General features: G+C 49.7%; 3 protein-coding genes and 1 non-coding gene across 5 annotated transcripts in view; 1 reads left to right on the top strand and 3 right to left on the bottom strand.

Annotated features, from left to right (window-relative positions):
- The window catches only part of CTPS1 (CTP synthase 1), a 30717-nt gene extending 29449 nt beyond the window's left edge, over positions 1 to 1268 (top strand). The window contains exon 18 of the mRNA XM_056845993.1: positions 1177 to 1268. Coding sequence (XP_056701971.1) covers positions 1177 to 1261 — 85 coding nt within the window. The 3' untranslated portion in view covers positions 1262 to 1268. The remainder of the gene's footprint in view (positions 1 to 1176) is intronic.
- Positions 1269 to 6500: 5232 nt separating this feature from the next.
- Positions 6501 to 11761, bottom strand: SLFNL1 (schlafen like 1). The gene is made up of 3 exons (XM_056846421.1): positions 11312 to 11761; positions 8618 to 9298; positions 6501 to 6620 (listed from the first exon to the last, which is right to left on the bottom strand). The coding sequence occupies exons 1-3, from the start codon at positions 11759 to 11761 to the stop codon at positions 6501 to 6503; spliced, it is 1251 nt and encodes a 416-aa protein (XP_056702399.1).
- On the bottom strand, positions 11144 to 11215 carry TRNAI-GAU (transfer RNA isoleucine (anticodon GAU)). The gene has a single exon. It is a non-coding gene; the product is annotated as a tRNA-Ile (tRNA).
- A 7198-nt stretch (positions 11762 to 18959) lies between the features above and the next one.
- SCMH1 (Scm polycomb group protein homolog 1) overlaps positions 18960 to 21841 on the bottom strand; it is a 46448-nt gene continuing 43566 nt past the window's right edge. For both annotated transcript variants that reach the window (XM_056846097.1, XM_056846098.1), the window contains 3 exons: positions 21067 to 21270; positions 19990 to 20132; positions 18960 to 19110 (listed from right to left, as the gene is read on the bottom strand). In XM_056846097.1, coding sequence (XP_056702075.1) covers positions 18985 to 19110; positions 19990 to 20132; positions 21067 to 21270 — 473 coding nt within the window. In that variant the 3' untranslated portion in view covers positions 18960 to 18984. The remainder of the gene's footprint in view (positions 19111 to 19989; positions 20133 to 21066; positions 21271 to 21841) is intronic.

Genomic DNA, 21841 nt, shown 5'->3' on the forward strand with positions numbered 1-21841 from the left:
GCCTGTTTTGTTAATATTTGATTTCTTTGTGGGTGTGTGTTTGTGTAAGTGTCATCAAGAGCCTTCTGACTTACGGCGACCGTATGAATTAATGACCTTCAAAATGTCCTATTGTTAACAGTCTTACTCAGGTCTTGCAAACTGAGGGCCGTGGCTTCCTTTATAGAGTAAATCCCCCTCTTGTTGGGTCTTCCTCTTTTCCTGCTGCCTTAAACTTTTCCTAGCATTTATTGTCTTTTCCAGTGACATTTGTCTTCTCATAATGTGACCAAAGTATGATAGCCTCAGTTCAGTCATTTTCGCTTCTAGGGAGAGTTCAGGCTTGATTTGATCGACAACCCACTTATTTGTCTTTTCGGCAGTCCATGGTATCTGTAAAACTCTCCTCCAACACCACATTTCAAAGGAATCAACTTTCTTCCGGTTGGCTTTCTTCATTGTCCAGCTTTCAAATTCATACATAGTAATGGGGACTACTATGGTATGAATTATCCTAATATCTTTATTCTTCATTTAATGTATATCCCTCCTTTCTCCACAATGGGGACCAAAAGCATTATGTCCTCCTCCTCTCCTCTATTTTATCCCTGCAAAAACCCTGTGAGGTAGGCTAGGCAGAGAGTCACCCAGGTCACCCAGCGAGCTTCCATGGCAAAGTGGGGATTCAAACCTGGGTCTCCCATATCCTGGTCTGGCACCCCAACCACACTGCCACACTGGCTTAACTGTTTTTAGCTGTTTAGTGTGATGATTCCTTGTTAATTATTGATTACTTCAATAGCTGCTTTATCCACCTCAAAAGGATAAATTGTTGAAATTTGTGCAGGATGTCTGTTAAAGGCATACATGAAGGGTGGGGAGGTTGTAGAGGAAATCTGTGTCTAGTGATTGGTTTGTCAGAGTGTTGCAGGCTATAGTAGCAATTACGATTGCAATAATTACATAATATAATAGACGCACAAAGTAAGGAGCCTGTTGTTATTGTATTGAGTAACAGGATTGCCTAAGATATTTTGGCCATAGTGGCTGCGATTGGTGCATAGTTTAACTTGTGCAGCACGAGCTTTAGTTTTGACAGTGACATGAATGGACATAACTAATGAGCCAGAGGCAGTTTCGAAGCATTCGTGATCAAACCCCTTCTTTTTTTCTCTCGTGAAATTCCAAATCCTACAGAGATACGTACAGTGACCGAAGTGGAAGCAGTTCTCCGGACTCCGAGATCACGGAATTGAAGTTCACAACGGTTAATCATGAGTAATCGCTGGTAATATTTCCTTTTTAACATTCTGGGCTTTCAGGCTTCCTTGTTCCCTCTCCCCCCACCAGATATTGAGAACCAGCCCCTCTTTGAGACTTTCTTACCCCAGAAACTGTCCGGTTAGATCCTCGGACCCCTTCTAGTTTGGAGGATGCCTCCCCCCTTGTCCCAGGCCGTGCTGTGCTGGTACAGAGCTTTACTCTGCTCTGGTTAGACCTCACCTAGAGTATTGTGTTCAGTTTTGGGCACCACAATTTAAGAAAGATGTAGACAAGCTGGAACGGGTCCAGAGGAGGGCAACAAAGATGGTGAGGGGTCTGGAGACCAGGTCCTATGAGGAAAGGTTGAAGGAGCTGGGTATGTTTAGCCTGAAGAGGAGAAGACTGAGAGGTGATATGATAACCATCTTCAAGTACTTGAAGGGCTGTCATATAGAGGAGGCTGCCGAGTTGTTTTCTGTTGCCCCAGAAGGTTGGACCAGAAACAAATGGGTTGAAATTAAATCAAAAGAGTTTCCATCTAGACATTAGGAAGAATTTTCTAACAGAGCGGTTCCTCAGTGGAACAGGCTTCCTCAGGAGGTGGTAAGCTCTCCTTCCCTGGAGGTTTTTAAGCAGAGGCTAGATGGCCATCTGTCAGCAATGCTAATTCTATGACCTTAAGCAGATGATGCTTAACTTAAAATGATTAAACTGAGGCTATCGTATTTTGGTCACATCATGAGATGACAAGAGTCACTGGAAAAGACAGTCATGCTAGGAAAAGTTGAGGGCAGCAGGAAAAGAGGAAGACCCAACAAGAGATGGACTGACTCAATAAAGGAAGCCACAGCCCACAATTTGCAAGATCTGAGCAAGGCTGTCAAAGATAGGACATTTTGGAGGACATTCATTCATAGGGTCGCCATGAGTCGGAAGCGACTTGACGGCACAACACACAAGCAGATGATGAGAAGGAGGGCATCTTGGCCATCTTCTGGGCATGGAATAGGGGTCACTGGAGGTGTGTGGAGGGAGGTAGTTGTGAATTTCCTGCATTGTGCAGGGTGTTGGACTAGATGACCCCTTCCAACTCTATGATTTGGCAGTCTGGTGTCCTACCTCTGTGAATAGCAAAGCAGCAGGAGGCAACCCAGGGAGTTCTTTCTGTGAACACTCTTTTTTAAAAAATTATGGTGAAATTGTGTGTTGCCTTGAGTGCTTTTATGACGCTAGGTAAATAATAATTCCTTTTGTTTCCCTCTTCCACCAGGATACACCTCACTATCAGAAGACCCTTTATTGGTGGACACTTTGGGCATTCTCTCCACCATAGCAGGGATGCTCTCGCTGGCTCGGAGTTCCTTAAATCATGTTTTAATTTTGAGGAATCATGTCACAACTTCTACTCTTTCAATTCTGTTTTTGTTCTTTCACATGTCTGGTTAAGGCTCTGAAGCCGAGGCTGCGTTGCCTAGCAATCCCGCGCGCTCTTGTGAATTTTGAGACGAGAACTTCCGAAGACTGGGAATGGTTCTTGGATTTCTGAAGAGGCTTTTGGGCTTTGCCCAGAAGAGGGGTTGGCATTTTTCTGGTCACTTCTGCTGCAGGAAGCTTTGGTGGTGACGTTCCCTTCCTTAGCGGCCTGCGGGATGAGAGGCGGCCCTTAAGCCCTGCGGGTGTTTTAAAACCAAGCAATGGATTTGGTGCTTCCTTGCCGCCCGCCTTTCCCCCCCCCCCCCCAGGATTTTCTCTTCCTGCTTAGGAAACCTTGGGGCCATTGCCACTAAACAATTATTGCATTGAAATGTGTAAATTCCCCACCCCCCTTTTAAAGTCCTTCCCGGACTTGAGAGATCTCCTTGCATCAAGGGGGCTGAGTATGTGAGAAAGTGACTTCAACAGAAGATGCCTTTGAGACTCGTTGAGAGATCTGCCTTGGACAGGGCGGTCTGAAGGTCCTTATTTTTGTAAGGGAGGACCTCCTGCTTCCCCCCCCCCCCATTATGCCAGGGGCCTTGCGGGATGCCCCGCGTGTCGCCAGCTTCTGCGGGGGGGGGGGGTGTTCGGCTGTGTATCTGCAGTATTGACTTGTTCCCCACACACAGAAGAAATTGGTGTGGGAGCTTCAAGAAACCAGTGTTCGTAACCTCTCCTTTTGCCAGCGTAGCTTGTAAACCATGTTAACCACTAAGTTATTGGGGACTTCTTTTGCTATACAAATGTACCATATGTCCATATCCTTTTCAGTTCATTAAAATGTCGGGGAAAACTGTTTGAGTCTCTGGTCTGGTCATCTCTCAGCTTTTCAGATCGCTTAATGGCTCTTTTTTTTGGGGGGGGGGTTCCCCCAGCTAACAGTGTACATCTCTGGTTTATGTTGTCTTTTGTTCTTGGCTAACTAACAAATTGCCAAGGCTGGATAAGAATCAGGGGGGAGAGGGACAATCCTGCCCCACCCCATAACCCCCCCCTCCTCTCAGGGTTTTCTGAGCTGTCATAGGCATGAACAGGCTGATTTCTCCTGAGCCCCCTTTTCTTTAATTGGCACTTAGCTGCCTGCTACATTCAGGAGCCTCGAGGCGCAGAGTGGTAAGCTGCAGTACTGCAGTCCAAACTCTGCTCACTACCTGAGTTCGATCCCGACAGAAGTCGGTTTCAGGTAGCCGGCTCAAGGTTGACTCAGCCTTCCATCCTCCCGAGGTCGGTAAAATGAGTACCCAGCTTGCTGGGGGTAAAGGAAAGATGACTGGGGAAGGCAATGGCAAACCACGCCGTAAACAGTCTGCCTAGTAAACGTCGTGATGTGACGTCACCCCATGGGTCAGGAATGACCCGGTGCTTGCACGGGGGACTATCTTTTACGTTACCTTACATTCCAATTCCATTGCCTCTAGATTATAGTATAAACAGTCCTCATCAGGCTATCCCTTTAAGATCTTTTTGGGGGAGGATCTTTCAGAGTCATATTATTCTGCATTCCTGAGGAAAGAAGGTAGGGATCACTACGTTATATGTGGATGACCTGGGCTCACAGCTTTTGCTGTTCACAGAGGGGCCTTTCAGTTTACTATTAGATATAGGAGCCAGTGGGGTGTAGTGGTTAAGAGCGGTGGTTTGGAGCGGTGGACTCTGATCTGGAGAACCGGGTTTGATCCCCCACTCCTCCACAGGAGCGACAGAGGCTAATCTGGTAAACTGGATTTGTTTCCCCACTCCTGCACATGAAGCCACCTGGGTGACCTTGGTCCAGTCACACTCTCTCAGCCCCACCTACCTCACAGGGTGTCCGTTGTGGGGAGGGGAAGGGAAGGAGATTGTAAACTGGTTTGATTCTCCCTTAAGTGGTAGAGAAAGTCGACATATAAAAACCAACTCTTCTTCATATATTATAGTAGGTGGCTGTTGTTTGGACAGAGAGATAAGGGGGGGATGCAGTAGGGCTTTTTACTACAGGCAGTAAAATCCAGTGTCGCCATGCCAGGCAAAAATAGATGTAAGCTTACCCTAGAATAAGCCTGCCCATATTGCAACCTGCAATACCCCAAAGCCACCAGCCGTGTTATTGATTGTAGCTGTTCCGAACCCCACTGTACTTGGCAAAACTGAGTTTTATGAATCCCCCATTAGGCTTCCATACACTTCATTTGACGAGAGAATGTGTCACAAATTTGTGCGTGCCTGTCTAAACTAATTCCAAATTGTCAAATGGGAGAAATTTAGCCTGGTCAGTGCTCAGTAGTAGGAGAAGAGGGGGTGGGGAATGGTGCAAAAGGAAAAGAAATTTTATTTTACTCGAGGACCTAAAAAAATAATATTTCTTTTCCCACTGCACTGTTTTCCCCCCTTCCTTGATTCTGCATCGACGTGGCCTTCTTTTCTGCAGTGTTCTGATAGAACAGGCCTAACGCAGCATTCATAAATTAGATCAAACTCCAGTTAGTTGTGATGCATAGATTCAGATAGTCTTAACAAATGTGTGTGCAACCAACCTGGGATTTGAAATGAAGCTTTGTTGCTTGTTTAACTAGCGTGCAATAATTGCAGTTTGTTATAATGTCTGAATTTGTGAACCATGGTTTTTAGCGAGCCTCGCTCTTCAAGCCTGCTTAGCTGCAGAACCAGCAAGAGAGGCAAGATGACCTTTTTGTGCAGAGATACAGAGGAGGCAAGAAATAGACTGAGATTCGTTACTTAGCCAACATTCTGCAAAAGCCATGCTGTCTGAATGCAGCTCAGGTGGTGGAAACAAAACGCAACCTACTTATCGATTGCTTTAACCAAAATGATCAGGGGACTAGAAGAAGAGGAGTTGGTTTTTATATGCCGACTTTCTCTACCACTTAAAGGAGACTCAAACTGGCTTATGATCACCTTCCCTTTCCCTCCCCACAACAGACACCCTGGGAGGTGAGGCTGAGAGATTGTGACTTTCCCAAGGTCACCCAGCTGGCTTCAGGAATAGGAGTGGGAAAACAAATCCAGTTCACCAGATTAGCCTCTGCCGCTCATGTGGAGGAGTGGGGAATCAAACCCAGTTTTCCATATCAGACTCCACCGCTCCAAACAACCGCTCTTAACCACTACACCTATGAGGAGCGGTTAAAACGCTTAGGGCTGTTTAGCTTGGAAAGAAGGTTGAGGGGAGACATGATAGAGGTCTATAAAAATATGCATGGTATGGAGAGAGTGGACAGGGAGAAGCTTTTCTCCCTCTCGTAATGCCAGAATATGGGGTCATCTGCTGAAGCTGGAGGGTGAGGGATTCAAAACAGATAAAAGGAAGTATTTCTTTACACAACACATAGTTAAATTGTGGAACTCCCTGCCCCAGGATGTAGTGATGGATGCCCACTTGGAAGGCTTTAAGAGGGGAGTGGGAATGTTCGTGGAGGAGAAAGCTATCCATGGCTACTAGTCAAAATGAATACTAGTCACGATGTGTACCTATTCTCTCCAGGGTCAGAGGAACATGCCCTTTATATTAGGTGCTTTGGAACACAGGCAGGACAAAGCTGCTGCAGTTGTCTTTTTTGTGGGCTTCCTAGAGGCACCTGGTTGGCCACTGTGTGAACAGACTGCTGGACTTGACGGGTCCAGCATGGCCTTTCTTATGTTCTTATGAAACTCTCGCTGGAGAACCAGCATCCTACTGCCACAAAAAGACACGAAACTTTGGACTCAAGGTTGTTCTTGGCCTCCATTTACTTCTAGCATACATGCATGTACTTATTTGGCTGGTTTGTTGTAGTGCTCCGTGGTTACCTGGGGACACAGCATCGCGGGCTGGTATCCTGTTGCACCTGCTGCCGCATCATCTCCTTCTCCTTCAACAAATGCTCTATTTTCCCCTCCAGCTTCTTGAGCTCCTCTGTCCATTTCTGGGGATTTAAAAAAAAGGATGGTCATCCCCTTCCCAGATGGGTAGCAGACAAACTACTTGCCGTAGTGAATCTGGCCAGAAAAGTTGCTGGTTTGGGGACACTGGCAACTCCTTGGTGGTTGACGGATTTCGGAGATTTGGGCCATAGTTGTATTATTGACTAGTTTTTGGTGTGTGTTGCGAGCTACTGAATAAACTAAATTGACCAAATGGCACGCCAATGGCTAGTAAGTTGTCTGTTTTTCGTTCGGCGGCTGGGGACGGCATGGCCGAGGCACTGCTGTGGCGCCTCCAAAGGGGTTTCCCGGCCTCCAAAAGGCTGCAAAAAGCCTTTTTAAATTTAAAGAAGACAAAAATGGGGCATTGTTCCCCATTGCGAACAGTGAGGCTGCGCCAGGAAAACCTGGCAGGGGCATTCCCAGCCTGGAGAAGCTGTGGAAGCTAACGTCAGCTCTGCCACTGGAACGCCCCTTCCCCACACCAGCACCACATGTCTCTTCTGGGATTTATGTCCCGGAGGGACTGCATCGCTAAGGGAGTGGCGTGCAGCTCCAGAGCGTCCAGGCGCCGACGGAACTGCCCCCGCCGTCAGCGTAAGTGGCTCTTATCACGGACTAAAAGGCACATTGGCGGCGAGGTCACGTCATCTCCTAAGCCCAATCGCCCCCCAGCCTCAATGGTTCCCAAACTTTTCAGGCCACCACCCCCTTGGTTCCACAAACTCAACCCAAGAGCCCCCTACCCCATCCAACAACACAGTTGAAGGGGCCCACCTCCAACACCCCCTGCTGCCCCCTTGCCTCTTAGTGCCCCCCCTAGGTAATCCCACTGCCTCCTAGGGAGTGGTACTGCCCACTTCGGGAACCACTGCCTTAGAGGATATTTATCCAAAGGGCCAAGTTCCTCACATGAACCCCTGATGCTGCCTTATAAGCAGACTATTCATCAATCAAGATCAGTATTTTCTATTTTGACCAACCTCAACCTCAGGGTCTTGGGCTGTCTTTGACACCCCCTACCATCTGGTCCTTTTAAGTGGATGTGCTGGGAATTGGTCTTGAGGTCAGCATGCAAAGAAGATGTTCTACCTCTGAGCCATTGGCCCCTCCCCAGCAGCAGCCAATAGAAACAATGGGGAGGAGTTTGGGATCGAGCCAGCCCTTGTTTTCCTCTGACTACCGAGCAAACAAAAAAAGTTGGAGATGCCCAACTGTCCCTAAGCTCCCCTTTTTCCAGCAGTTCTAATGTGGAAGAGGACCTCCTTGCCACTTTCTGGAGTTTTATCGAAAGCCTTGATCTGAAAACAAAAATTGAAGGCACTAGAGCAAAAGTGATGTTTTTAAATAGTTTGTGCTGGTTGGCCAAACAGACACTCTTCGGCATTCCTTGTTTAGCTGCGACTTGCTCAACGAAGCTAGAGGCAGATGGATAAAACCTTTTATCTGGGAACCGGATAATTTGAGGGTTCTTTTAGCAGGATTTTAATACTACCTTGTCAGTTGCCAAGTTTTTTCCCAGTCAATCAAGATTTTAAAAATACTATTTTTCTTATGGGTTATCCAGATAGTTCTTTTCTTTAATTTTTTATCTCAGTGTGACATAGTTCAGGGCTGAATTGGCCATATGAACAGTATCATTTAAGTACAGTTTGTGCTGGGTTGATACAATGAACAGTATCTTTCACGGGGAGCAATATACAGCTTATGTGTAAAGTGCTGCCAAGTCACAGTCAGTTTATGGTGACTCCGTAGGGGAATTAAGGCAAGAGACAGAGATCATTTGCCATTGGACTTCCTCGGTGGTCTCCCATCCAAGTAGTAACCAGGGCCCACCCCACTTAGCTTCCAAGATCAGATGAGATCAGGCTAGCCTGGGCCATATTTACAGCTTGCTTCTCTGAAAATTGAGAGCACATTCATGTTGCTTTCTGCGGCTGGGTGGGTTGCCTAGCATACAAGCAACCAGGTTCTGCAAAAACAAGGTTAAAAAAATTACCTGCCGACACCACTCTTGAATGGCGCTCCCAGAGAGGGGGCCTTGAATGCTGCCGTCTCGCCGGATGTACACTTCCCCTTGGTCTGTTTCATAAAGGAGAGGTTCCCCGTGCTGTTTGGGAGGATGAACAGTTAACCGGATAACTTTCAGGAAGATGCCGGTGTCTTCGGCTTTGATGACGGGGATGAAACTCAGCGTATAAGCCGCTGGGAAAACCTGCGGTTTGAAACCCTTCAGAATGGAGTCGATGAGGAGGCGGACCCTGTCTTCATCTTTGTGGTCACAGCGGACCCCCAGCACGAAGCCGTCGTCTTCCACCCCCACGAGAAGGCTTCCCCCTTCGCTGTTGAGAAATGCGCACACATATTTCCGCACGTGATGCTTCAGAGTGACGGTCAGATATTCCCCGCCTCCACGTTTAAATTCCATGTTCCGCGTCTCGCTCCCCATGAAAGCGCCATAGAAGAGGCACTCCTTGCCAACAATCTCTTTCTGGACGATGGCGCTGTCCGAACGAGTGCCGCTCAGAAAGGCCGCCGGCCGGTTTGTCAGCCTCCAAGCGTGCTGAGCGAACCTTCTGCTGGTGTTAGTCTGGGTTTCGTTGGCTGGTGGTTTCATCCGCCTCTCAGGCCCCTGCAACCCTCCTAGACGAGATTCCGAGCTGCTCCCTAGGGAGTCAGTCTGCAGATGTGACAAGAGTAAAATCATGCAAGTGGGTAACCTTGCAACAAGTGCAGGGACGTTGCTTAGGATTGGGCCTTCTTTGGTGCGCAACCCATGACATGTCTGAGACCTAGGGAGAGCCTTATTGTAATGGTCTATGCCAGGTTTCCCTAACCTTTTTGAGCCTGCTGGAGCATTTGGAATTCTGACATGGCACGATGGAAATAGAAGAGTTGGTTTCTATATGCTGACTTTCTCTACCCCTTAAGGAAAAACCAAACAGGCTTACAATCGCCTTCCCTTCCCCTCCCCACAACAGACACTCTGTGAGGTAGGTGGGGCTGAGAGGGCTCTACAAGAGCTGCGACTAGCCCAAGGTCACCCAGCTGGCTTCATGTGTAGAAGTGGGGAAACCAACCTGGTTCACCAGATTAGCATCTGCCGCTCATGTGGAGGAGTGGGGAATCAAACCCGGTCCACCAGTTTAGAGTCCACCACCTGCAAACCACCGTTCTTAGCCACTACGCCACACTGGCTTTGTGTGAGCAAAAGAACAGAGTTAAGGACATAAGAAAAGCCCTGCTGGATCAGACCAAGGCCCATCAAGTCCAGCAGTCTGCTCACACAGTGGGCAACCAGGTGCCTCCAGGAATCCCACAGACAAGACAGCCGCAGCAGCATTGTTGCAGAGGGAGACTGTTGACTCTCCTTCATTGAAAGCTTGAAAGGGAATGTTGTGCAGCCATTTATCAAGAATGCCCGAGTACAGAATGTCCAATTTGAGGGGAGAGAATCAGATTTGATTGCTTGGTTTCTTTCCACCTCGACATCACACAGGGAAATGTATTTCCACAATACCTAATGTTATAAAAGGGACTTCTGATACAAGAGTAACATACTTCCAGGTGCTTGGAGCCTGCCTAAAATTCTATCCATGAGTGCGTTTTCCCTTCATTCCTCTTCCTGGTGCAGCCCCAATCACCCCCTCCCCTGCTGCTGCTGGGGGTGGGATTCCCTGCCAGGAATTGCTTTGGGTGGGTCACAGGTGTGCTGTGTGTGTGTGGGGTGAAATCAGAAAAAAAATGCCACATACAGAACTTTCAGGTGGTATCCAAGCCAGATTGGTTGTCCCCCCCTCCCTAGCGTTATCCAGGGCTCAGTGGGATCTGAGGGTTTCAGCCCCACTACAAGATCATTGTTGATGGTGAAAAGTGCTCTCAAGTTGCAGCCAACTTATGGTGACCCCATAGGGTTTTCAAGGGACAGTACTCCAGAGTGGTTTGCCATTGCCTTCCTCTGCACAGCAACCCTGGTGTTCCTTGGTGGTCTCCCATCCAAATACTAACCAGGGCTGAGCCTGCTTAGCATCTGAGATCTGACGAGATCAGGCTAGCCTGGGCCATCCAGGTCACCAGGCCATATTACCTTGACACAAGTCTGTCTGTCATTTCAGAAATAAAATATAACATTCTCTTTCATGACTCCTGAGATTGTGTGTGTGTGTGTGCGTGTATGAACACATGAAGCTGTCTTATACTGAATTGGAAGGGGCTGTGGCTCACTGGTAGAGCATCTGCTTGGCATGCAGAAGGTCCCAGGTTCAATCCCCAGCATCTCCAGTTAAAGGGACTAGGCAAAGTAGGTGCCTGAGACCCCAAAGTGCTGCTGCCTGTCTGAGTAGACAATACTGACTTTGATGGACCAAGGGTCTGATTCAGTAGAAGCAGTTTCATGGTCCATCCAAGTCAGTATTGTCTACTCAGACTGGCATCCAAGTCAGTATTGTCTACTCAGACTGGCAGCAGCTCTCCAGGGTACCAGGTAGAGGACTTTCACATCACCTACTTGCCTGGTTCCTTTAATTGGAGATGCCAGGGATTGAACCTGGGACCTTCTGCATATCAAGCAGATGCTCTGCCACTGAACCACAGCCCCTCCCCAGTGTAGATAGATAGGCAGGTTGAGTTGTCCATAGGCACGAGACTCCATATTGGGGTCCAGGGAAAATGAGCCTTTGGGCCCTGGCCTTACCTCTCTGCTATTGTTGGCCCCCAATCCAAACGCCTTGCCTTGTCCCACAACCAGGTTTTTGCCTTTCTTCACCAGCTCCTTGACCAAGTGTTGCTCCGATTCCGATGCCAGCAGCAACTGTTTTAGGACGTGCTCCAAGCTCACATCAGTTGCCACCTGCACAAGGGCATAGGCCTGCCTGCGTTTCCGGATCACTTCGATGTTGTGCCTCTGGAGGGTGATGCTGGCCGTGCCTAAAATGTCCTTTAGCATGCTGCAGATAACTTCTCGTGAGTATTTGGGGTTCAAGTTCCCAATGTAGAGGATATAGGAATGTGTTGGCCCGGGAAGTTGGTCATCTTCCTCTTCTGCTGTTGTTTCTGACAGAGCCGCTGGCTCTGGCTCATGCTCCAACTGGATCACTGGTGGATCACATTCTGTTACCCCCTCAGGAGCAGATACGATTTCCATTGTCCGACCTTACAACGAGACTCCAGAAGCAGGCTTGGCGATTGCTCTTATGCTTCATTGGTATGTTGTTGGCTGCAGAACTAGGCACGTTGTCTTGTTAAGTCTACATTGATCTTGCTTTGTCCTTAGTGCATGTTAAGAGATTACTGGCCTTTGTTACTGTGGATGAAGAAGAAGAAACTGGGGGCCTCCCCTACAGGAGCTGTGGCTGATAAGGCCTTGGAATAGTATCCTAGCCTGAGGGGAAAACAACCCATGAGAAACTTGAATTTAACAATCATGATGATAGTCCTTCAGGTGAGGATGGTGATTTGGTATTACGAGGATGTTGCCTATTTGCAGATGACTGCTACCTGGCTAACTCTCCCAGGATGCATATGTTAATAAAAAATTATAATTAAAAAAATGCAAAGACTTTTAATTGCCTTGCTATATCAGACTAAGTCCTGTTTGGAACATGATGCCAACTGAAACAAAATATCCTCGGACTCAGTCAGTTGTAGTGCCTCATTTGAACAACTTTGCTACCTGTACAAACCAACTGTGTGTGTGTTGGTGGGGGGGGGTACCATGGTTTAAATGAATCACCATATGAGTGCATGGTCCCACTTTTGCTTCAGTTCTTGGCTTTAAATGTGATGCTGGCTACCTGCTCTAGCATTGTTTCCAAGTGTCTGTCTACACATGTGGAAGATCACAATGAAGGTGATGATGTTTGTCTGCCTGCCACATTTGGTGCTAGGCTGCTTTGAAACCAAAGGAGTTTCATTTAGCTGTCATAACTACGAGGCACAGTCACACAGGTAAATCATTGGACGCTGCTGCATCTTGCGGTAGTGAATTCAAGAATGAGGTTTCATAAAGTTGAGGGATGGCATGGCATAGTGGCTAGAGGGTGAGACAAGGACCTGGGTTCGAATCCCGACTTTACCATGGAAGCTTGGGGTCCTGTCACAATCTCTCAGCCTAACAAGGGAGTTGTTGTGAGGTTTAAATGGAGGGGAGACCAATGTAAAAAAGCTGCTTTGAAATCTGAGTAGGGAGAAATGTAGGATATAAATTAGAAAGTGCTTTCTTTTATTTCCTTGAACCTACTGCGCATTAGCTTCTTTGGGTGGGCTGTCCAACACAGCTTCACCACCACCCAGTTCTTTTGCAGTACTGCAGTCCAAGCTCTGCTCACGACCTGAGTTCGATCCCAACAGAAGTCGGTTTCAGGTAGCCAGCTCAAGGTTGACTCAGCCTTCCATCCTTCCGAGGTCGGTAAAATGAGGACCCAGCTTGCTGGGGGTAAAGGGGAGATGACTGCAGAAGGCACTGGCAAACCACCCCGCAAACAAAGTCTGCCTAGGAAATGTCAGGATTTTGCGTCACCCCATGGGTCAGGAATGACCCGGTGTTGCACAGGGGACCTTTACCTTTTTTTACAGCCCCCTGAAGCCCCCCACCCCCAACAATTATGCACATTCCCATCAGCTCATCAGTTACCTATTCTGGAGACATCCAGATTCATCATCTGGGACAGTTCAATACTGTCCACAAATCTAGCTCACATTTTGTACCTGCTTCCAGCTCACCAAGGAACAAGTTAAGCAGTACTGGTTCACTCTGGGGGGTAGAGGCATAATGGCCCCAGCATCACTTTACATGCTTGATGGGAGCTCCAGGACGAGTTCAGGCTTGATTTCACTTTTGTCGATATTTGGAGCCGCAATAGTGAATTGTGAGTAGCAACCTTCAAATTTTTTTTGTTTGATATAACAAACGTTCCAAATTGGTTATAGCCCTATTAGAAGAATTGGTTTTTAGACCCCGATTTTCTCTTACCTTTAAGGAGTCTCAAAGCGTCTTACAATCGCCTTCCGTTCCTCTCCCCACAACAGACACCTTGTGATGTACATGGGTCTGAGAGAGTTCGGAGAGAACGGTGACTGCCCGAGGTCAGGCTGCATGTGGAGGAATGAGGACTCAAACCCAGTTCACCAGATCAGAGTCCGCTCATGTGTAGGAGTGGGGAGACCAACCCGGTTCTCCAGATTAGAGTCCACTGCTCTTGACCACTACACCATGCTGGCTTTCATTATTATTATTAAAATGCACTTTCTTATTTTTCTATCCGTAGGTGCCACATGCAACCTGCACTATTACAAAAATTATGTTATTGGATGATTGCAGACATGTGCACACACTGTATTGTGACCACTGAAGAAAGCCCTATGGGCCGAAACGTGGTCTTGGCTTTTATAGTGCAACCCACCGAGCTGTTTTATGAGATTTTTTACACGTATGTAATTTACCTTTTGAGGCTTCAGTTTTAAATTCTTTTAAAGCGCAACTGCACTTAATAAATGTAAAGGTGTAAAGGTCCCCTGTGCAAGCACCGGGTCATTCCTGACCCATGGGGTGACGTCACATCCTGACGTTTACTAGGCAGACTTTTTTTTTTTACGGGGTGGTTTGCCAGTGCCTTCCCCAGCCATCTTCCCTTTACCCCCAGTAAGCTGGGTACTAATTTTACCAGCCTTGGAAGGATGGAAGGCTGAGTCAACCTTGAGCCAGCTACCTGAAACCAACTTCCATTGGGATCGAACTCAGGTCCTGAGCAGAGCTTGGACTACAGTACTGCAGCTTCCTGCTTTTTTTTAATTAAAAAAATATATATCCTGAGCCGAAGAGGTACTTTTCTTGTTACGTTAAAGTGACAGGGAGACGACAAGGGTAAAAGCCGAGCTGCTATCACAACCAGCCGTGGTGGTGAAGGATGAAGTTTGCCCAGGCTAAAGCCGCCAAGGTGAAGAAAAGCTCCATGTCAATCAGCTTGTCAAACTGGAGAGCAAGGAGAAGAGTGGATATGGGTGTGTGTATGTTGTGGGGGGGGGGGGTGGCAGCAGACCACCCCCAGATTACTAAACGTGCAACACTGCCTCATCCAAAGCAAAATTCTGTTTCGGCTCCTCAAACCCCCAACCCCGCAAACTTTCCCAGAAAAACAAAATGTTACCATGGAAGGAGCTGCTGTTCGTGCCAAACTGAGCAGCTCCAGGTTGGGTGCTGAGCAACCCTGCTGCCTCCAGCGAGGGCGCTCCTTGCCCTTTTGAGTCCTTTTTGATAAGAGCTCTAAATTATGAGGTCATAGACGTCATTGCTACAGTTCTAACCTGAAGGCAGGTGATGCTGGGCTGGGGAATGAAGACCTGCTCCTCCCAGAGACGGCCAAGACGGACTCCCCACCCCCTTACCTCCCTTACAATCTGAACTGTAAAGGCCACCGCATAGGAAGGGAAGTGAGCGGAGGGCGTTGGAATACCAGCAAGCCCAAACTGCTGCTTGAACTCCAGCAAGGAGGGATGTCTCCTTGGGGCAAGGGAGAGGACAGGCCGTGGCTCAGAGCATCTGCTTGGCATGCAGAAGGTCCCAGGTTCAATCCCCAGCATCTCCAGTTCAAGGGACTAGCAAGTAGGTGATAGGAAAGACCCCTGCCTGAGACCCTGGAGAGCCGCTGCCGGTCTGAGTAGACAATCCTGACTTTGATGGACCAAGGGTCTGATTCAGTCTAAGGCAGCTTCATGTGTGACAGACAATACCAACAGGCAGGTGAGAGAGTCATTTCCTGCCTGTAAGGAGGGGCCATGGTTGAGGGGTAGAGCAGATGCTGAGCACCTCAAAGGCTCCGGGTTCCAGCGTTGGGATCTCTGCTTTCAAGGCTTTCAGACAGCAGGTACCAGAAAGGGCCTGTCTCCTCATGAGACTCTGGAGCACTGAAACCATCGAACATGCACTGATATGTTGCCCATTCTGCCACGAAGTTAGATCAAAGCTTATTTCCCCACTTGGTAAATTCCCTGACGATTCAGTTGAGCTTTTGGCAAAGAAGCTCCTATTAGGAGAAGACCGCTTACGCTCCAAACTGCCGAGTTCTGCTCCGTTGCTATTAAAACACGCAGAGCTTTATTAGAGAATGATAGAATATTTTACAATTTTAATATAATTTTAACCAGGGGTTGCTTTTATTGACCTTACACCTTTATATGTCTGTGACTCTGTGGTACAAAACTACCGTGTCTGGAAATTTTGATGTGTTGGCACGTGATTGATCAGTCGACCGTATTAATAAACTTGGCTTGAGACCCTGGAGCCGGGCTGCCAGGTGTACCCAGGGCTGAGTTCAGCTGCCCAAAAGGGGCTGACATTAGTATAAGGAAGCGTCTTCGTCCCAAAGGGGGCAAGCTGGCTCCACTTTAGTCAGTACATTTCTATTGTTTTAAATTAAGGAAAAGAAGAAGAGTTTCATTTTTACATCCCGTTTTTCTCTGCCCTTAAGGAGTCTCAAAGTGGCTTACAATCGCCTCCCCCTCCCCACACCTTGTGAGGCAGGTGGGGCTGAGAGTTCGGAGAGAACTGTGACTGGCCTGAGGTCACCCAGAAGGCGGCATGTGGAGGAGTGGGGAACCAAACCCGGTTCTCCAGATTAGGGTCCACCGCTCCAAACCCCTACACCACGCTGGCTCTTGTGAATAGTGACGCGAAGACGGTGTAGTACTGTGCAGCATTTTCCAGTGGCTTAGAGAACTGTGACTGGCCCAAGGTCACCCATCAGACTTCCTGTGGAGGAGCAGGGACTCCAACCCAGTTCTCCAGATTAGAGTCTGCCGCCGCTCATGTGGACGAGTGGGAAATTAAACCTGGTTCTCCAGAGTCCACTGCTCTTGACCACTACCCCACGATGGCTTTTCCATCGTCACAGAATACAAAGCACTCTGCAATAGCTTATAGCAATTGTACTACGCACGTGTGTGTAAGAGAGTCTTCTCCACAAACGTTTTCTCAGTGCAAACACTTTTCTCTTGAACTGAGATGGAAGGTGAGAAGAGGGCCCTGAACAGGTAAGGCCACCACCGTCGCTAAGGGTCTGGAACACGGGAAATCTCTTCCCTGTTTCTTTCCAAGAAGGCTACAGCCCTTTGCATTTGAGCACCTGGGGAGCCCGGTTGGGGTGGGAAAGCCTTGAATCCTCCCCTCTGTTGGGCACACTCCATTGACTTCAGCACCAGGCACCAGAGACTGGTGGTAAGCTCTCCTTCCCTGGAGGTTTTGAAGCGGAGGCTAGATGGCCATCTGTCAGCAATGCTGATTCTATGACCTTCGGCAGCGCATGAGAGGGAGGGCATCTTGGCCATCTTCTGGGCATGGAGTAGGGGTCACTGGGAGGGTGTGTGTGTAGGGGAGGTAGTTGTGAATTTCCTGCATTGTGCAGGGGGTTGGACTAGATGACCCCAGTGGTCCCTTCTAACTCTATGATTCTCTACCCACACAACAGCATCGCCCACTCTACTTTTCTTCCTTTATTTATAAACAAATCAACAGAATAAGTGCAGGGGGAGGGAAAGACTCATCGGCAGGGTCCTACCCTGCTAGCTGCAGGAGGCAGCGCGCACCCAAAACGGTGTTCGACAGCCAGGCGGTCCTACGAAGAACCAGGTGACCCCTCCTCTCCCCCTTCAAAGACAGCCACGTCAGCCAGGACGTTGCGCACGCCATTCGTCAGTCTTCTCCTTCCCTGCAGACTGGCTTATCGCCCATGAATTCTCATCGCTTCACAGTGGAGGCTCCCCCACACCCCAATCCCTCTTGCGTCGTCTCCAATTGCTGCTGGGCCACTTCCCAGAGCGCCCCTTGCCGAAGAGCCTGGAGGGAGAGGGGAGAACTGTCCGTAGGAGAGGTCACTGGGCAGGAGAGGTCGCCGGGCAGCGGGAAGGCTCAGGAGGAGCGTGTCCTCGCCCTTGGAGCTGATCAATGGGCGACAGGCGCATGTTCCACCCCTGGAGGATCTCTGCGGCCTTCTGAGAGATGAGGCCACGGGCGGCTCAGGACCAAGTCTGGAAACGAGGCCCCTCCTGCTTTCTGACAGCCCGGGAAGAGGCTGTGGAGGACCCGGAGCAAAGCTTCAGCGGGCCCGACTCTTTTCCCACGCCTGTTTGCTGGTGGCAAAAGCTCTCTGCTACGGGGCAGGGACAGCCCGCCGCTCAAGTGCCATCAAAATAAATACATTAAACATTCCCCCCTCCCCCCCAGAATACATACAAAACAATTCATGTTCCCCGCATGAGTTTTGGAAAGGGCAGCCCCCTTCCCCGCTCCACTGCCTGTTTCACCATCCATGTGGTCTTCCCCCCCACCCTCACTGAATGGTCGGAAAGGTAGAATAACTTGAAACGGGGCTCTGACAGTTAACGGGAGGAGCTGGTACCGTTGTAGAGTAAGAACCGTTTCATTTCCTGGGGGAAAGTTGCCAAGGGTGGCCGCTTCAGCAAGTACGAAAACAGTTCGGGTTGGGGTTGAGGGGAAAGGGGAGGCACCCAGAAAAGAAGGCCGCTGGCCCAGTTGTGCCTCCCCGCGATATCTGGGTAAAAAGAAACCTACGGTTTGTTTCCTCTCCCCCCACTGTTTGTGGCTCACTTGGTGAGCTTCAAAAGGGAGGAACGGATCTTCATGACAGATGCAGATCCACTGTTGCACACCCAATTATCTTCCCCTCCTTGTCCCAAATAAATATTAACGCTTTCTGCCCTCGCACCAGCAATACTGTTCACTCGAGCCCTCTAGGGCAGAAAAGAAGTTCCAGCACCAACTAAAGTGAGATCTTTTCCGGGAGTGGGGGGTCCTTCTGCCCCCCTGCCCAACGAACAATCCGGTTAGCGGCAGCTGTTCGGTTTACACCCGAGCTGACTCCTCGCAGACCATCGGTCTGTCCTGTATGGCACGCAAAGGTTAAAAAAGGGGGAAGGGCGAGGGAAAGAGACAGCTCCAGGCACCGTCCGCTCTGAGTTCGAAACTGCACGCTCTCCGCCTGAAGACTCGTCAAAGAGGGTGGCGAAAGGACAGGGCAAGCTGACAGTGCGTATCCGGCAAGCTAGACGGGTCAAAGCACCAGCGCCGAAGTGAGCTTGGCTCTAGTCAGGTCTGCCGGAGCTCCGTCCGCACCACGGAAAGCATCTTCGTTGCTTGGTGGGCGGCGGGTGCCCACTGCCACCAGGGGAAACAGCCAAGAAAGCCTTCAACCCTTTGGCAGGGCCGTTCAGGGGCACTTTCCTCTTCTCGCCGGCAGAGAAGGAGCGGGCGTGGAGTCCTCTGAGCTCTGTGAGGTGGGGGCAGTGGAACGCAGGCGTGCCATGCCTGCCCGCGAGGAGGAGGAGAGAGTGGGGGGCCGGGAAGGCCTCTCTCGCTCAGAACTTGCCCTGCTTTAGCTTGTCGATGTGGTAGGTCAGCTTCAGGGCCGGCCCCAGTTTCAGGCCCATGTACTTCATCATCATGTCGCTGCGCAGCAGGAGCAGGGCCTTGCCGTCGATCTCCTGGCAGAGCAGAAGGGAGCGCATTAGAGCGGGACCCCGTATGTATGCACACAGAGAGCGCCTGTTTCTCCCTCTTGCTAGAACTAGCCCTGCTAAACTCCGGAACGAGGATGGTTACTTTTCTACAGCCATTGTTGGTTCCTGGTTCCCTTGCCTCCCCATATCTGCTCCCCACTACCAACAATGGGCGAAAACGCATGGTCGCTTTAGCCTCCTTTATTCCCTGTTTCAGCCAGGATTCAGCCAGGATTGAACACATGCATTTTTGCCGAACGTGCGTTTGATCCTGGCTGAAACAGGGAATAAAGGAGGCTAAAGTGACCATGTGTTTTCGCCCAATGGCTGTAAAAGGGGATTAGACAGATAGCCATCAATGGCTACTAACCATAATGACTAAAGGAGAGCTAACCTCTGAATACCAGGGCTAGAAGGCAACCTCAGGGAAGGCCTCTGTGCTCTGTCTGTTAATTCTCCAGGGAAACCGATTGGCAGCTATGTGAAACAGGATGCCGGACTAAAGGGGCTGTTGGCTCCTTTTACATCCTCACTTCCCACACTCAATCCCTGGTGTCTCCGGCAGGTGATCTGAAAGGCTTCTGCTCTGAGACTCCGGAGAGCTGCTGTCAGTCAGAGTAGATAGCATGAAGCTGGACTGACCGATAGCCTGACTCAGCAAAAGGCAGCTTCGTGGATGGAGCATTTTTGCTTGCTATGCAAAACACCACTTTCCCTGATCACAAGGACGAGAAGCTACAGAGTACTAAAACGCCTGCTTCTATCCTCTTGGGAGATCTTCTCGCATCTCTTCTGAACCATAAAGACCCAGGAAACCTTGCAAAAGTTTAGAAAGCCCCCCGTCCAGCAGCTGATCATATTTACGTGTTTTCGGAAGAGGTCAGCGTGGGGCCCGAGCTGAGGGTCAGCTTCTCTCACAAACTGCATGACATCTTCCACTGTCCAGGTGGAGGAGTCCCGGGTGCCCAGACGTGAGGTATCTCGGGGCCCGAGATATCTGTCGGAGCCTAGAGGGTAAACAAAAAAGGCTTTGATTTAGGAGAGGGGGGTGGGGGCACAGGGCTATATTACTAGATAGCCTCCTCCCCACCCCAAATAATCACCGCCGATTTTATAACTACCAGCCAGACCATGGCAATAAGAAGAGCTGGTTTTTATACCCCACTTTTCTCTATCTTTAAGGAGTCTCAAAGCGGCTTACAATCACAGTCCCTCTCCCCACAACAGGCACCTTGTGAGGTAGGTGGGGCTGAGAAAGCTCGAAGAGAACTGTGACTGGCCCGAGGTCACCCAGCAGGCTTCATGTGGAGGAGTGGGGAATCGAACCCGGTTCTCCAGATTAGAGTCTGCCGCTCATGTGGAGGAGTGAAGAACCAAAAACCCGGTTCTCCAGATTAGAGCCTGCTGCTCTTAACCACTACACCATGCTGGCTCTCGTGAACAGTGACGCAAATAGCGAAGTGAAGACAATGTAGTCCTGCGCAGCATATTACTCCAGTGGTTTAGGCTGGAGCAACTCAGAAGAAGTCGGTTTTTGCATGCTGACTTTCTCTTCCACTTAAGGAAGAATCAAACCGGCTTACAATCACCTTCCCTTCCCCTCAACAGACACCCTGTGAGGTAGGTGGGGCTGAGAGAGCTCTATCAGAGCTGTGACTTGCCCAAGGTCACCCAGCTGGCTTTGTGTGTCGGAGTGGGGAAACAAATCCAGTTCACCAGATTAGCCTCCTGTCGCTCATGTGGAGGAGTGAGGAATCAAACCCGGTTCTCCGGATCAGACTCCCCCGCTCCAAACCACCACTCTTAACCACGCTGGCTCTCTCACGCAGGGGAGCGCGCCACAGACTTCTCACCGGCACACACCTCTCATTTAATGGTAGCCCCACAAACCTGGAGCTGAAAAATCAAAAATCCGCCGAGGAGGCATTTCCGCTCTCTTACCCCCAGCGCTAAGCCTGTGCAACGCTGAGGGGCCGCACTGCGTGAGGCTGGACGGCTGGTGCAGGTGCCGGTATCCCTGCAGCCGATAGTCCCTGGAGGTCCTGCTGGGACTGGGCGCGCTGACGGCGTTCAAGGCGGAGTCCATGGGGTCCAGGCGAGGCTCCAAGGCGCCCGGCAGCCCGTCGCCCAGGATAAATGTCTCTCCTGCAAAACACATAAGCAGCCAATGAGGGGAGGAGGAGGACGACGACGACGACAACTTCCCGCTGACTGCCCAGAAGGGCACAGAAGTCTCCAGAGCCATCAGCCGAGGAGCAACTTGGGGTGTTGAAGTCCAGACAGAAAGTCAGAAGAGGAAAACCAAGTGAGGCTTCCCGCTTTAACGCGGTCAGCAAGGGCTGGCCCGGTTCTGCCTACGAGCCCCCAAAGCTGCTGCCTTTTTGACCGCAGCAACAGCCAAAGGGGGAGGTGAAGGGTGGCATTGGCGGCGCCCCACAAAAACGGTCACTTGTCCATTACCAATCCTCATCTGAACGGTATTTTTGCAAGCCAATTCAAGTTCCTCTTGGGGGACAGGGGCATAAATCAGGGTACAGGTTTTCAGTGATGTAAACCAGTTCTTTTGGAATGATTCACCCCTTCATTTAAAAAAGGTAAAGGTCCCCTGTGCAAGCACCGGGTCATTCCTGACCCATGGGGTGATGTCACATCCCGACGTTTCCTAGGCAGACTTTGTTTATGGGGTGGTTTGCCAGTGCCTTCCCCAGTCATCTTC

Source organism: Euleptes europaea, chromosome 3 (genome assembly GCF_029931775.1).
Source record: "Euleptes europaea isolate rEulEur1 chromosome 3, rEulEur1.hap1, whole genome shotgun sequence".
Classification (NCBI taxonomy): Eukaryota; Metazoa; Chordata; class Lepidosauria; order Squamata; family Sphaerodactylidae; genus Euleptes; species Euleptes europaea.